Here is a 15,085-nt window from a genome sequence, read left to right as displayed (position 1 = left end):
AACAACCCTGTGTTAAAATGATTATGAATTTCAATGCTCGTGACTAAAACTATCCCAGAAAACAAAACATCAATTTTTACAAGCTCAGCGGTGTCCAGGAATACAAAACTATCTTCAAAATTGGCCTTAATGAGACTCTAGTTTGTCAGGACTGAGGCTGTGGATTCATGGTAATAAAGTTGTAAACGATGTTCAGTTTTTTTGCACAGACCTCAATGTGTCTTAACAATTAGGGGTATTAATTTGTTTTTCGTTCTTGCTGTTTCAGAGCCAGAGTTAGCTATGGTTTAAATACGTTTTCATGAACCATCAAAATGTATGCTCAGTTGTACGTGAATAAGTGACCAATTTTAGCTGTGTCTTGTGGGAGGCTTTAAATAGTATGGATAATTGAATTGTTCAGAAGATCTGATGAGAATCTAAAGTGCATGTCATAAATCATTAATCCATATTGGCAGAAATAACAACCCACAAGTTTTCATCTTCTCAATGCAAATATTGTTCTAGAGCATGCTAGCTTTTTAATATAACCTTAAGACTAACACACTTTTACTAACACCCCCCAAAAAAATTGCTTTCAGCAGGACTTTAATAGCAAAGATTTTAGATTTGATCTCGGTCGATGCGCTACTGTTGTGTCTGGAGAAGAAATCAAATTGCTAGACTGAGGTTAGGATTGATCAAGACGTAATGAGCATGTATTGTTATCTTAGCACCTCCTGGATCAATAGAGACCAGCAGGAGAACAGCAAGTCTTTTTTGTACTCGCATAAGAGAAAGTGGAAGGCTAAGACTGACCAAATATTGATCCCATTCATTCAATCATGATCTCTAGACACTTTCTGCCGTCTCATGGTCTTCCTGCTTTTGATGAGGACCGCTGAGGTTCTGCGTGACATGGATGTTATAGGGGCCGCTGTTGATGTTGAAGGTGTTCCTTTGTGTTTTCAGGACATCTGATGGATGTGATGATTCACAAATAACTTTAAACTTGGGTCAGTGTTTGAGAAACAGTTTGTAATATGGGATCAAATCGCAATATGAGCTTGAATTGACATGAAAAATTTAATGCAAATCCTTTCTCTTGGACCGCTCACAATCCTGTCTCGCCCCTTTTTCCAACTTCCCATCCTGTATACTTTCCCTTTCATATAAGCAAAAATCAGCAAAAGTAAAAAAAAAAAAAAAAAAAAAAAAAAAAAGCAGCATTTTTAGTACTAACCAACAATAATGGAATAAATTATTTAAAAAATTAATGTTAAGGTAACACTTTACACTATGGGACACATAGTTCATGTATTTACAAACATGAACAAGTATTGAACAATACATTTTTATTAAATCTTTATTAATCTTTGTTAATATTATTTAATAAAAATACACTTGTTTATTGTTAGTTCATGCTAACACGGTGCATTAATAATGCTGACGAACACAGCATTGGATTTTAATAATACATTAGTAAATGTTGAACTCTAAATAAAAATGCTGTAGGAGCATTGTACATTGTTCGTTTATGTCAGTAAAAACATCAACCAACATTAAATACAACAGTCAATAGTTGAAGTCAATCAAAACCTTTTTTTTATTGTTAAATAGTTGATGCAAGGTTTTGATCCACTTCAAATGTTGATTACTGTATGTGTCTTTTATTGCAAACTGTTACCAAATTCAAAATTATTTAATAATGACTGATAAATAAAAATTTCCTGAACTTAATTTTTTAAATATAAATTTATATATTTTTTTTTATTAAAAATTGTGTTGTAAATACATAAATTTATAAGCGAAATTAAACTTTTTAACCATGATTTTTTAAAAATCCGTACAGTAGAAATTATTAGCCTGACTAAAATCTGGCTATGCATTTAAACTGTTACCAAATTCAAAATTATTTAATAATGACTGATAAATAAAATTTTTCTGAACTTAATTTTTTAAATATAAATTTATATATATATTTTTATTAAAAATTGTGTTGTAAATACATAAATTTATAAGCGAAATTAAACTTTTTAACCATGATTTTTTAAAAATCCGTACAGTAGAAATTATTAGCCTGACTAAAATCTGGTTATGCATTTGATATTTGCTAAATGTCTGAAAACAAATGTCAAAAATTCCATGCGCGCTGCACTATCCCATAATGCGCTGCTAGAGAATTCATGTATGGGACCATGACAAAATGGCGGATGTAGTACATGCGAATTCCATTCATACTTTTCACATTCCTACTGTATAAAACGTACTTTTCAAACAGCCGAGTAGTAAGTTTAAATTCAAATGCAGTACCTACTGAGTAGTAGGCAGTTTCGAACGCAGCCAAGCTTTCAGTTGGTCGGTGGCACGTTCCTCAAAATACCAATGTGCCAACAATGGGCCTTACTACACCTATTTTTTAGACCGGTGTTCTGTCGATTTGTCCAACCTTGTCAGATTGTCCTACCTCCCATTCAAAAAGTAGGTAGCACAAATACAGTGTTGGTAGCATAATCTGATGGGTAGGATAAAATGTCAGGACACCGGCAAACCTATTAGTCCACAAAGTGCCGCAAATGGATTTGCAATTTTAACAAAGTGGTGCAAAATGGGAAAATTAGAGTTGCGTTGGTCTGAAAACAGCAACAAAATCGCATCAAACATGTCTTCCATCTTATTGCACCGGGTGTGTGATAGGGCCTATTGTCTATGTATGTGTTGTTAATTACAGTACAAGAAACTGCCATTACGTTTGGTTATTTTAGTTGACTTAATTATATCGATATTGTTTATTACACTATATCTTGTCTCAAAATACTTAAATGCCAATAAAAGTCACTTTTGTTCATCTGCAGTGTTGAATTTTCAATATGAAAAGTTGACAGAGCAGAGATCAAGATCCCATAATATAATTCACAACTTGTAAACAAACAAAAAATACCATGAGAACCATTAAATTACCAAGAACCTGATAATTAATGGATATTTTTTACATTGTCATTATTTAAAAAGTTTTCACTTGATTGCATTCAAGAGGTTTCATTTGAGTATACATTTCCATGTACTGTGACCAAAGAAAACATGCACAATTCTGTTCAAATCAAAGCTGCAGAATTTCAGTGTGCACTGTAAATGATACACTAATGTCTCTTTATTGCATATTATCAACACAAAGATGGTTTCGACTTGAACGACCCCCCTCCAGGAACAGGTCTGGTTGCCATAGGGATTCCCTTCTGCTGTCCTAGTCAGAATTAGACGCGTCTCTCTCTGTTCAATCTGCCTACGAACAAGAGAGGGCCAACCTTCCGTCTCACATCGCCAACTGCCTTCAAATTACTCATTCCGACTGTACGCAAAGTTCAATCATCTGCAGCCCACACAAGCTACGGACAGACGGCCTTCTGCCATGGATTATTCATGAGCAGCAATATTTGCCTTTTGTTGGCGGAGTAAAAAGAGAGGGCTGTTTAAAATGGAAATTTGCTTCTAAAAGATATATTTAAGAGTGACTTTGAAAGCGAGCGGCTGTGAGGCATCAAGAGAGCAGAACGAATGTAGGCGCTAGAAAGAAGCGCAGTGTTTGGCAGGCTCTTAGGTGTTGATTAGGGGCGGGTATCAGTGGGTCTCTCGTGATGTTGATGCATATGCAATATATGTTGATATACTGTAGGAACTGTGTTATGTAATGTAAACATAGGCGCTGAATATCAGGTTTGATATGGCTCTATAAGGTTGAGGTGATCAAAAAGATTTTTTTCTTTTTCTTCAGCGGCTGTTGGGAACCTAATTATAAATGCTACACGGAAGGATAATGAAGCAAAGACTTTCATTACTTTTGAGAGATGAAGTAGAATTGTGCAAGAATTTTGTAGGGAATCCACTTTGTGGTGCGGTTTTAAATTACAAATATTAAAAATGATTGGGAAAACGTATAAAAATGAGATCTTATGAGGATGCCAATTTAAATTTTTCATGAAAAACGTTTTAATTGAGTTCATCTGTGAAAATTTGTTGTGTTTTAAAGCAGTATATATATACTTTTCTTAAGTAGCAGGCATATAAATGTACCAATGTAAACCTACCCGGTCCTACTGCACCCAACCCGCTGCGAGCTGGGATCGAACTGGCAACCTTCCGCATGGGAGTCGGTTGCTCTAACAAGGAGGCTAAAGACCATGGTCTTTAGCATCTGTCAATAGAGCACCTTTAGAGGTCAGAGGAGTGAGGTTTAACTGCACAACACTTCACTAGCTGGACTCTGTTAAACTCACCCTCCTAAACCTCACTTCTCATCCGGGTCTCGGCACCAATATCAGTTGCTCTAACACTACACTAATGTTGTTTTATCTAACAAAGAGGCCATAGACCATGGCCTCTAGCGTCTGTTACGCTATGGTGAATGTGGTTATACTCATGACAGGTATTATTTGATAGTTTGGTCATTTATTTCACTGATATGGCAGCCGTCAAACGTCCCTAGGGAAACAGGTTGAATTTTCTCTAGGTAAAAAAACATGTTCCATTTGGGACGACACTACATATATATATATATTATGCTGTTGAGTGTGTATGTACATAAGTACATATTGCATGAGTGCATAGTGTATAGTGTGTCATTTGAGACGCAGCTCCTGTTTCCAGTTAACAATTCACTGAATCAAATGATCTGTAATAGTACAGTCTCTAGCTAACAATTTACTGATTTAAATGATCTGTAAAGAGCCGGTCAAAGGTTTGGGATTCACAGATTCAAATGATCTGAAAAGGGCATTTCACCAGTTAACGATTCACTGATTCAAATAATCTATAAAGAGCAAGTGTCCAGTTGATGATTCGGTAATTAAAATGATCTGATAAAAGCAAGTCATCAGTTAATAATTCAGTTATACAAAAGATTTGGTCAGAGCCGGTCTCCAAATAGCAATTCATTGATTCAAATGATTCAGTTGGAGCAAGTCTACAGTTACCCAAAAGTTTAAATAACTTACCATTTACCTGAAATAATGTTTAGTCCTTTATGAGGTTATTTTTCCCTTTAAATTTGAGAATGTTGACATTGACTTGCATAGTAGGAAAAAAACAGTCTAGACCAAGGGTTCTCAATCTCGGTCCTGGAGGTCCAGTGTCCTGCAGATTTTAGCTCCAACTCCAATCAGACACACCTAGGCTAGCTAGTCAAGCCCTTACTAGGCTTTTTAGAAGTATCCTTGCAGATGTGTTGAGGCAAGTTGGAGCTAGAATCTGGCAGAACCTCCAAGACAGAGTTTGAGAACCCCTAGTATAGACTCTAGTAGCTACAAAGACTCTTCAAAATATTTTGAGCAATTTGTGTTCAACGGAAGAAAGAAATGGAGTAAGCAATGACAGGGATATTTTGGGGGGGGAACTATCCCTTTTAAAGATTTTTATTTTTAGGCTTTTTACCTTTATTAAGCGGATAGGATAGTGTTTCAGACAGGAAGCGAAGTAGGAGAGAGAGAGGGGGTATGGATGTGAAATGTTCACATGCCGGGATTCAAACTCTGGACGCCCTGAAGTGCACCATGTGTAAGCGCGCTAACCACTAGTCTATTGCACTGACTGTGAACTGTCCCTTTAACAATTCATTGATTCAAATGAGTCGTTAAGAGCGAGTCTTCAATTAACAATTCACTGAAGTCAAGAACAGGAGATCATTGGAGCTTGAGTGTTTTAATTTATTTTTGATCAAATAAATATAAAATTGGTGAGCATAAAAGACATACAAAAAAGTATTAATTCTACAAACCCAAACATTTCAATAGTATTGTATATTTTGCACATCACTAATATGAAAGTGAAAACAAATTGTGTGATGTGGCCAAATATATTCCCAAACTCACAATTTGTGCTCTTAATACATAAAAGATAAAAATCATCTGTAGCCCACCTTTCTAAAAGCATCTACCTCACATGCTCATTACCGAGACATCACAAACCAAATCCTCTGTAGTTCCACAGATAACTTTCTGCTGTTTTCATTCAAGAAACACAACACTGTGAAGAGGAAGCACATGTGTTAATAATTGATAAGAGAGTATTCAGACAACTAGAACTAGAGTTTTTCTTCAACATCTAACACCTTTTTTTAATGCCACTACAAATTAAGTGCTTCACTCAACACAAAAACACATAGAAGACTTCAGACGTCACTTGAAATTTGTGCAAGAGGATTTAAAGCTCTTGAAGATGCAGCTTATTTACTGAAACACTCACTGGCACCCCTATGTACAAACAGATGGAATGATCCAATGTAATGATCCCTAGTGGAGAGTTGAGATAAAAGATGCCAACATTTAGCACCAATCGGTCCACACAGATGTTCCTAACACTTTCTTAAGCCTAGAACTGCAAGATGATGGTATCAAGATTTCTATATAGGGACGGAAAGCAAACATGCATGAAAAAGGGAAGGGAAAAGGCTCAAACAGGAGGCGATACGTTATCTAGCAGCTGAGCAGACAGATCTTGGGGATGAAGGAGTTTGTTGGCTGCGTTTACACTGAGACTGCATCAGGGCAGATGGTGGAGAGAGTTGAGGAGGCTCTCACACACACACACACACACACACGCACACACGCACACACGCACACACAAACACACACACACACACACACACACACACACACACACACACACACACACACACACACACACACACACACGAATAAATGATGCCAAAAATTATGGAAAATGAGATGTGATGGTCATCAAAACTGCCACTATAAACACCTTGACTACACACTAGCAATACGCCATTGGCTTTTGCATAGGCCTGCACTACACGCATTTATTTTCAGTATTATTTTTTAAATTTAACAATAGACTTATTACATGACCTAAATAGAAGTTTATTTAATGACTTAAAACTTGCATTGTCCATACTAGTACCTTTAAAGTCATAATATGTCAGATATTTTTATAAAAATATCCAAAAAACATTAGAACAGCATCATATCTATGGTTCTATGAGTCTATTAAATTTGATCTTCATTTTGTATTCTCTATTGGATTCAGGTCGGGTGATTGGCTGGGCCAATCCGCAGCTTGATTTTCTTTCTTTTCCACAGTTTGATTTGCTTTCTGAAAGCATTTGAGAGTTTCCATGGCTGTGGTCTGGATCATTGTCTTGCTGAAATGTCCACTCTGGTTTCATCCTCATCATCCTGGTAGTGTAAATGTTGAACTGAACCAGCTTATTTTAATTTACAATGAGGAGGGGCAGAGGGTTGCTGAAGAACTACTGAGAGATTTCAGTTGCTGTCTGGGCTTTCACTGCATTTCTACATCTCTCTTTCTTCATGTGTTCAATACTTTTTCCTGTGTCATTTTTTTTTATTATGCAAAACGTCATTAGTAAACTAATTAGTTTCATTATCTATACTTATTTATACTATTATATATTATAATTATATATTATTACACTATATTGAAATTTCAAGTCAACAGCTCCTTAAGAAATATGTTTTCTGAGAAAAATGGTGATGTTCAATACTTATTTTCCTGCTGTATTTTACTGAATTATGTATTTTATCGCAATTGTTTTGAAGAATGTTGCATTTTAACTAGTGAATTGTCCTGTGTCACATGATAATAACAACATTACGCATCCTCTAATTCTCTAAAAGTTTTTATTTATTTATTTATTTATTTTTTAATAGCACACATGGAAACACCAATAATGCTTTAATATATTGTGCATTTTAACAGAACCTAAAAATGACATATTGTGCCTTTAAGTGAAATCAAAGAATTGTTGTTTGACAATCTCAAAACTAAGCTCATTTTGGGAATAGTTTGTAGTAGCAGGTTAGAGTTAGATATTTTTTGGTCCAGTTGTTTACAACGTGAAAAACAGAGTTGGAAGAATGAATGCTTGCAGCCTGCAGTGAAATTGAATGCTCGGTCCTAGTTTGAGGCTCCATTTCTGCCAGTGGTGTTGGTGATAATGCCTGAATTGATGGAATTGTGAATGCTGAGAAGTACAGGCAGGTTTTAATCCATCATGCCATTCCATGCGGAAAGAACCTGAATGTGAAATGGTTTTATTTGTCAGCATTATAATGAATACGAGCACACTACTAATGCTGTAAAATTATATTTAGAGAGGAAACCATTTTCATGGACTGTCCCCCGTGGAGACCTCAATATTACAGAGGGAGTATATGATGACCTGGACATAGCAAGAAGAATAAAACAGCATACATTTAAAGAAGAACTCTGGAAAGTGCTAAAAGAGGCTTGGTATTACATAGAGTACCACATCATTTCAGAAAATTTCAGGCTAGACATATTTTTATAGGTAATATGACGCAAGCAAGAGAGCTGTTTTCCTAAATATCATTGCAAATGCGACGCTGACTAGAGCTGCAAGATAAATCAAAGTGAAATCAAAATGAATTGGCAAATGCTGCGATGGTCATGCACATCTTCTCAGGAAAGCAAAGTTCTATGATTGGTAGTAAATCTCCATCTAAAAGACCAGCGAATGCTCTCGTTCGGTAACTCCAAATAAACAGAAGAAAACCAGGAAACCTTTACTGGTTAATCAATAACACAAGGTTTCATGGCTAATAAACCAGACTCCCTAGGTTTTCGCGATTCCGCGATCACTGAATCCAACGCTAAATCAACAAATTCGAAAATCTTTGCGATCCTGCAAAATTCTTAATTAACCGCAAAATAATTGCAAAAAATGTCAATCTCATAAAAAAATCTAATTTCAAACCATATAATCAAAATTTTTTATCTCAGTTTGCAATTAAGCATTTTACATGACTTGCAGACGTTGCAAACGCATCACACATGATGTATTTGTGTCTCTCGAAAAATGACGTCTCACCTGCGGCCGCAAAATCATTACATTACATGGAGGGGAGGCAGAGGAGTTTTTAAGGAGATGCAGATGAAGCGAGTGATTTACATGTAGTCATAGCAAAGATGACATATTGACATCTTGTGGAGCGAATTGGGCGTTTTGTGCATTTGACGAGCTTCAGACTGCAAAAGAAAGTTGGAGCAAACGGAACAGACAGGAGATGAGATTGGTTCAAGGAAGATGGCCGCTAGACTTAACCGAATTGAAGGACATTATTTGTGCTTTACATGTATGGCTGATAATATGATGAGTTCAATTGATAAATGATTTAATTGAACTCTATCCCTGCACTTTACAATAGAAACTACTTCTCTGAAGAGTTTTACGGCAATCCGTGTTTTAGGTGTATTACGGTAGGTGAAGCCCTAATGCATGTCCTATAAGTGACGATGTCAGATGCTCTGGGGTGTGAAATCTGAGAAAGTAAGATTGTGGATAGAAATAAGAGTAATACAACCTTCCCTACTGTTTTAGATCTTGTATTAACAAGAGACTAAAATAAAGAAGCTTTATTTTTATGATTTGTGTCATTGTTTCAGATTGCACACCTAACATAGTAGGCTACCTAATATTGTAAATACATATAATTTTTTTACATTTATATATATATTTTTAAAATCGCAAAATTGTCTTCAAATTTAATTTTTTAATCAGAAAATAAAAAAACACAAGAAAAGTTAAAAACTAGGGGGTCTGATAAACACAACTAAAACAATATATGATTTATCAGAGTTAATTTTATTATAATTTTTCTGATAATAAAATATATGCATTGCTTAGAATATTCTAAAATGTTGCAAACAATTGTCATTATCGCAGAAGGATTATCTTCACTTTCATCTGCGATTTTTATTGTTTACTACTGATTACAGAACAGGCTTTACTGACAAAATGCACATGGAAAAAAAATAAATAAATAAAAATAAATAAAATCGCCTTCAACTAATTGCACAGCCCCACTACAGATCAACCCTAGCTGCAGATATTTACATATTTGTTAAATAAATAAAATGCCTCTCAGTAGTATGGAAAGTTTTTCTAACTTCTTACTCTAAAGTAAAAAAAAAAATATATATATATATATATATATATATATATATATATATATATATATATATATATATATATATATATTTATTTATTTATTTATTTATTTTTTTTTTTTTTCAATATATAAATCAATCAAATTAAATAATTTGATTGCGATGATCATCTTGAAACTATGCATTTTTTATTCTGAACTCCAATTTAAAACTACTTCCCCTTCAACAGCATGTCCTTCTGCACGTCCCTCTTTCCCAATTTGCAGTCCTGCACCTCTCATTTATTGCTTTGCCCTCATCCTCTGCTCTTCTTCTCTCAGTTTGTCCTTAATTGCTATGATTAAGTCAACTGCTTAATAATTACTGTCTCCATCCCTCCATATAGAGGCCAAAAACACTGACACACACTAGGCGTTTGTTCTCTCACAACCTCTACGCGCGCCAGTACACCAATCATGTTGAAGGAAACAGAAGCAAGCTGTCTGAATCCATCACACAATGGGGACAGCTTTAATTAAACACACCTGAATTGGCGACAGCAAAATTGATGCATCAACACAGCCTCCGAGTGAAGAACTTTTAGAGCACAGGTGTGTTACACACAGTCGACAAAAGCATCTGATCTGGCCCAAGGCTTGATTGGAACAGTTAACGATAATTAATAATTTAACAATGTGCAAACAAGAATGTATCAATTCCACAAGCATTTGCTTCAGGATGAAGACTGTAATAATCAATAATTAATAATTTAACAAGAATGTGTCAACTTCACAAGCATTCGCCGCAGGTTGAAGTCTATCAGAATGCAGAATGACCTGGTAATTCATTATAGAGAGGTGAAATGTTTAAAATAGTTGCATATGTACATATACACTCACCCGCCACTTTATTAGGTACACCTGTGCCACTGTTCGTTAATACAAATTTCTAATCGGTTATGGCAGCAACTCAATGTATTTAGGCATGTATACATGGTCAAGATGGTCTGCTGCAGTTCAAACCGAGCATCAGAAGAGGAAAGAAAGGTGATTTAAGTGACTTTGAATGTGGCATGGTTGTTGGTGCCAGATGGGTTGGTCTGAGTATTTCAGAAACTGCTGATCTACTGGGATTTTCACTCACAACCATCTCAATTTCCATTTCTTATTTTTTGCATTAACCATTTTCCAAAGTCAAAAACCACCTCAAGCATGCGTAAAACATTTTTGCGGATTACAAGACTTTTACTTAAAATTTTGCATTTCAGTTACTCATTTTTTATTTGAAACTTCAAAATTCACACCACTGGCAAGTTCAGACTGCACAGTTTTAGCCCAGATCTTGAGAAATCGCCAACAAATGCCTGAAATCACAGGTAAATCGATACTTGTTTACGTGAATAACAATCACACAGTGTGAACTATCAAAGACGCGATCTGAGAGATTCTTCGATAAGTCACTAGGTGAGGAGTTACGAAGGACCACAAAATCAAAAAGCATGGCTTCAGTTGAGAAAAAGCCTATTTTTTGTCTATTTGGACAATTTTGGTAGTTTGGCAGGACCACCTGTGTCGTTTTGACCTGTCACCTGAGTAATACCACAACCGGTGGTATTTGAATTCTCAAGAGCCAGGTGAGCTTCTTTCTCATTATCTAGTTAATAACAAATAATATACTACGTGACCTTGTGTTGTTTCCATGTCACTTCTCACGTGGGTTTGGCTGTGAGACGTAGTTTGTGGATCGAAACAAAGTTGTCTGTGATTCTACCTATTATAAAGTCACACTGTGTGAAACCCCCTGTCACCATCTTGTAGTGTAAACACAGCAGTGACGGAATGCAACCCAGATAGTCATGCAGTGTGAAAACATCTGTGATGCCACTACTTTTGCAGTCTGAACTCAGCATAGGGTGATGAATTCTCAGTATTTTCTTAAAAAAAAAACTTGTTTTTCTTCACAAACAAACTAATTTTAGGGATGTTTAAAAATAAGTTTTCCAGTTATCTTGCATATTGTATAGTGCTTAGTAGGGTTAACAAAATAAAAATATTACTGCTAATTTAATTGTCAAAAGGTTGAACAAACTCAATGTTTTCTCCAGTCTGGGTCTTGAGCTAATTCAAATATGACACGTGATTAAAGATGAAGATGTTACCTTGATGTAGTAGTTGAGCTGTGGATAAACCCTCTGCACTCCCAGGAAAATAGAGAGAGGGGTTCGGTGAGGGAAGGAGGTCGTGACGACATGTGTGACCTCTGGAAATGAGAAAACCCGGAAGCCGTGATTCTCATAAAGCTTCTGCTGTTCTTCATTGAGTCGGTCCTCACCTTCACTCAAAATACTGCCTACAGCATAGCGGCACTTTTGAGCTGGAACCTACAACACACATGAACACAAATTTAATAAAAACATTTTAGCTGTAAGAATTTGGCTTTGCTTGGTCTCATCAATAAAGAGAATGAAAGATACTGCAACACTGCAAAAAGGAAATACATAATCCATATTAAATTCTGATTAAATTATGTAGAAGGTATTCATAAATAATGTGAAGACTTATTAACATTAATTTGCTCACTTTTTTTGCAATAAATGCACTATATAAACTTATAAAAAATCAGACATGATCTAAAGATCTAAACTAGGGTAAAAACAAAATTATACAAATAGAGAAAAAGGAAAAATGACTAAGAGAAATAGAAAATGACTAATAAATGAATTATTCATATTAATTACAAACTTTTCAGTAGCAAAATTGTCATTTAAGAAATTTTCTTTTTCCAATAGTTTTTGGCTGCATGTGTAAATTGCTGTGTTCCACACTATTCCTTAATGTTCTACCAAAACAAATTAATTAAGCTAACGTAATTGTTTTAACAAGTTTAAGTGGAGTAAACATAAAACAGCTGTCCCAAAATAGAAACCCACAAGAATTGTTGTTTCAGCTCATTTTTAATTAGGTAAATGACTAGCAGCAAAAATATTTTTTTGAGTGTGGTTTCCCTCTAAAATGCGTCCACACATGCTGTAAATTAAACCCTTGTGCATGGTTCAGATTTACTACCTGCTGTAAAAATGCATCAGATTAATGTTTTTTTCATTTTTTTTTCCATAAATCTGTTAATCAACCTCTGTCCTGATCAAAACTACAAAATGTTTTTAAAAACTACAGGATTTTTAATTTCCAAATTCATAAATGATGTCACTGATTTGGTGAAAAAACACACACAAAATGACATATTTTCAATATAAAAAGTAATTGTGGACTGGATTTTTTCCCTTTTCTCACAGAGAAAAAAAGAAAATTATTCCAAAACAATGCCTCAAAGATAATGTTGTTCACACGTCCAACACGTCCTGTGATAAATGGTACACAATTACTTTTATTACTGAAAATACGTCATTTTGTGTGTGTTTTTTTTTTCACAAAATCAGTGACATCATATGAATTTGGCAATTAGAGTTAAAAATTAAGTATTAAATAGTTAAGTTTTAATAGTTTTTGATCAGGACTGAGGTTAATTAACAGATTTATGCAAACAAAAAAATAAATTAAATTATTTAAATAAATAAATTAAATTATTTAAATAAATAAATAAATTATATATATATATATATATATATATATATATATATATATATATATATATATATATATATATATATATATATATATATATATATATATCACCCCAGAGTGGATGGAAACATCCCCAACAGTACATATGGGTTAAATGGTAGTTATTTATTACAACTAATATTACTGTTTTTGCTGTATTTAAATTTGCAAGTCTCATCTAAAAATCATGTTAAGAGGACGGAGCTTTCATAAAAACTCCATTCAAAACACAATATAAAATCTCTTAATCATGTAAAATAATACCTATTAGAAATGTAACTATTACAGCCTTATTGTGGCAAAGAAGCTGGTGCTATGGTATAGAAAATCAACAGAATCCCCATCATTTAGGTCTTGGCTAAAGAATTAACTAAATTAGCACATTTGGAAAGGATCAGATTTCTTATGGCAAAGAAATTTTAAAAAATTGACTAGATTTAGTATCCTCTTCTCCTCTATTTTGAAAGCGTAGGTTAAAAACCCAGATGGTGAAGGTCACACCAAGAGTCCTCCATAAGCTTTAGTCCCAAGGGTGGGGTGGGTTTTAGGGGTTAGACATTTTGTGTTTTTTGAAAAGTGTATTCTGGGTTTATACGAATTACTTAATTATTTTATTTTTTTATTATTGTTGCTTTTTTATTTATTTTGTATGTGATAATTAATTAATTTCTTTTTTTGCAAAAAAATATTTGAAATATTTGCTGTTGAAATATTTGCTGTAATGCTGTGCATTAACAACAAAAAAAAATGCAACTTACTTTTCATGCTCTGTTTTTATATGTTGCTAATTAAAAATATTTAATAGGACTACATTTAATATTTATACATTTTTGAACATTTCTTTTATAAAAACACTTGCAGAATGTTGCACATTTGATATGCCTGCTAAAGTGCTAATGGAATCAAATGAATTATATGCAAATGTTATTAAAATTGAGTACAAGCCAATAAATATGACACTGTAAGATATGGACTAAATTAACATTGCATCAAAAACTGACTAAACCTGGAAAAAAAAATCATAATAATCAACATTTTGGAACGTTCATGCACTACTCAAAACAAACAGCGGATAATGAATGCAACCCTTTCTGTGTCTCCTTAATTAATTTGGCCCTGCTTGCTTTCACCGTTATCAGCTACCCTGCTAAAGCAGCCTTATATCAAAGACCACGAAAACTTCTCCAGCCAACACACACACATACCGATCCCCAAACAGCACATTCGCAACAAAAACTCTCTCAACCCTATTAAAACCCATCATCTGCCTGCAGTAATCAACAAAAAATGAGCCGTTCACCACTCACAACACTTATCTTATGCAACAAATAAACAGGACAAACTCCCTCACTCTTGGTTGTGTTCAAAGACAACGGGGAGCGTCCACGATTCAGTGAGTCACAGAGGAAAAGCTAGCTTAATGAGAATAAACAAAGCCACGGCTGAGTAAAAAAAACATATAAATACAGGATTAAATGGAGTTGCATGAGCAGGTGGCATTGTGTGGTGAAAAAAAACACACACAATGAAGCTGTAGTTTGATAAGACTGTGCCGGCTTGCCACG

At 34.6% G+C, this 15,085-nt stretch overlaps 1 protein-coding gene and 1 long non-coding RNA gene across 2 annotated transcripts in view; one reads left to right on the top strand and one right to left on the bottom strand.

The window, feature by feature from the left end:
* The window catches only part of LOC147834876 (uncharacterized), a 75,601-nt gene extending 68,432 nt beyond the window's left edge, over positions 1–7,169 (top strand). Inside the window, exon 3 of the long non-coding RNA XR_015502850.1 lies at positions 7,071–7,169. This is a non-coding gene — a long non-coding RNA (uncharacterized LOC147834876). The remainder of the gene's footprint in view (positions 1–7,070) is intronic.
* tex264b (testis expressed 264, ER-phagy receptor b) overlaps positions 1–15,085 on the bottom strand; it is a 95,648-nt gene that overhangs the window by 60,032 nt on the left and 20,531 nt on the right. Inside the window, exon 2 of the mRNA XM_087274032.1 lies at positions 12,059–12,280. Within this exon, the coding sequence (XP_087130158.1) occupies positions 12,059–12,280 (222 nt within the window). The remainder of the gene's footprint in view (positions 1–12,058; positions 12,281–15,085) is intronic.

Source organism: Danio rerio, chromosome 11 (assembly GCF_052040795.2).
Source record: "Danio rerio strain M-AB ecotype USA chromosome 11, GRCz13ab, whole genome shotgun sequence".
In the NCBI taxonomy this organism is placed as follows: domain Eukaryota; kingdom Metazoa; phylum Chordata; class Actinopteri; order Cypriniformes; family Danionidae; genus Danio; species Danio rerio.
The sequence above is the reverse complement of the archived record's forward strand: the minus strand, read 5'-3'. Positions and strand labels throughout refer to the sequence as shown.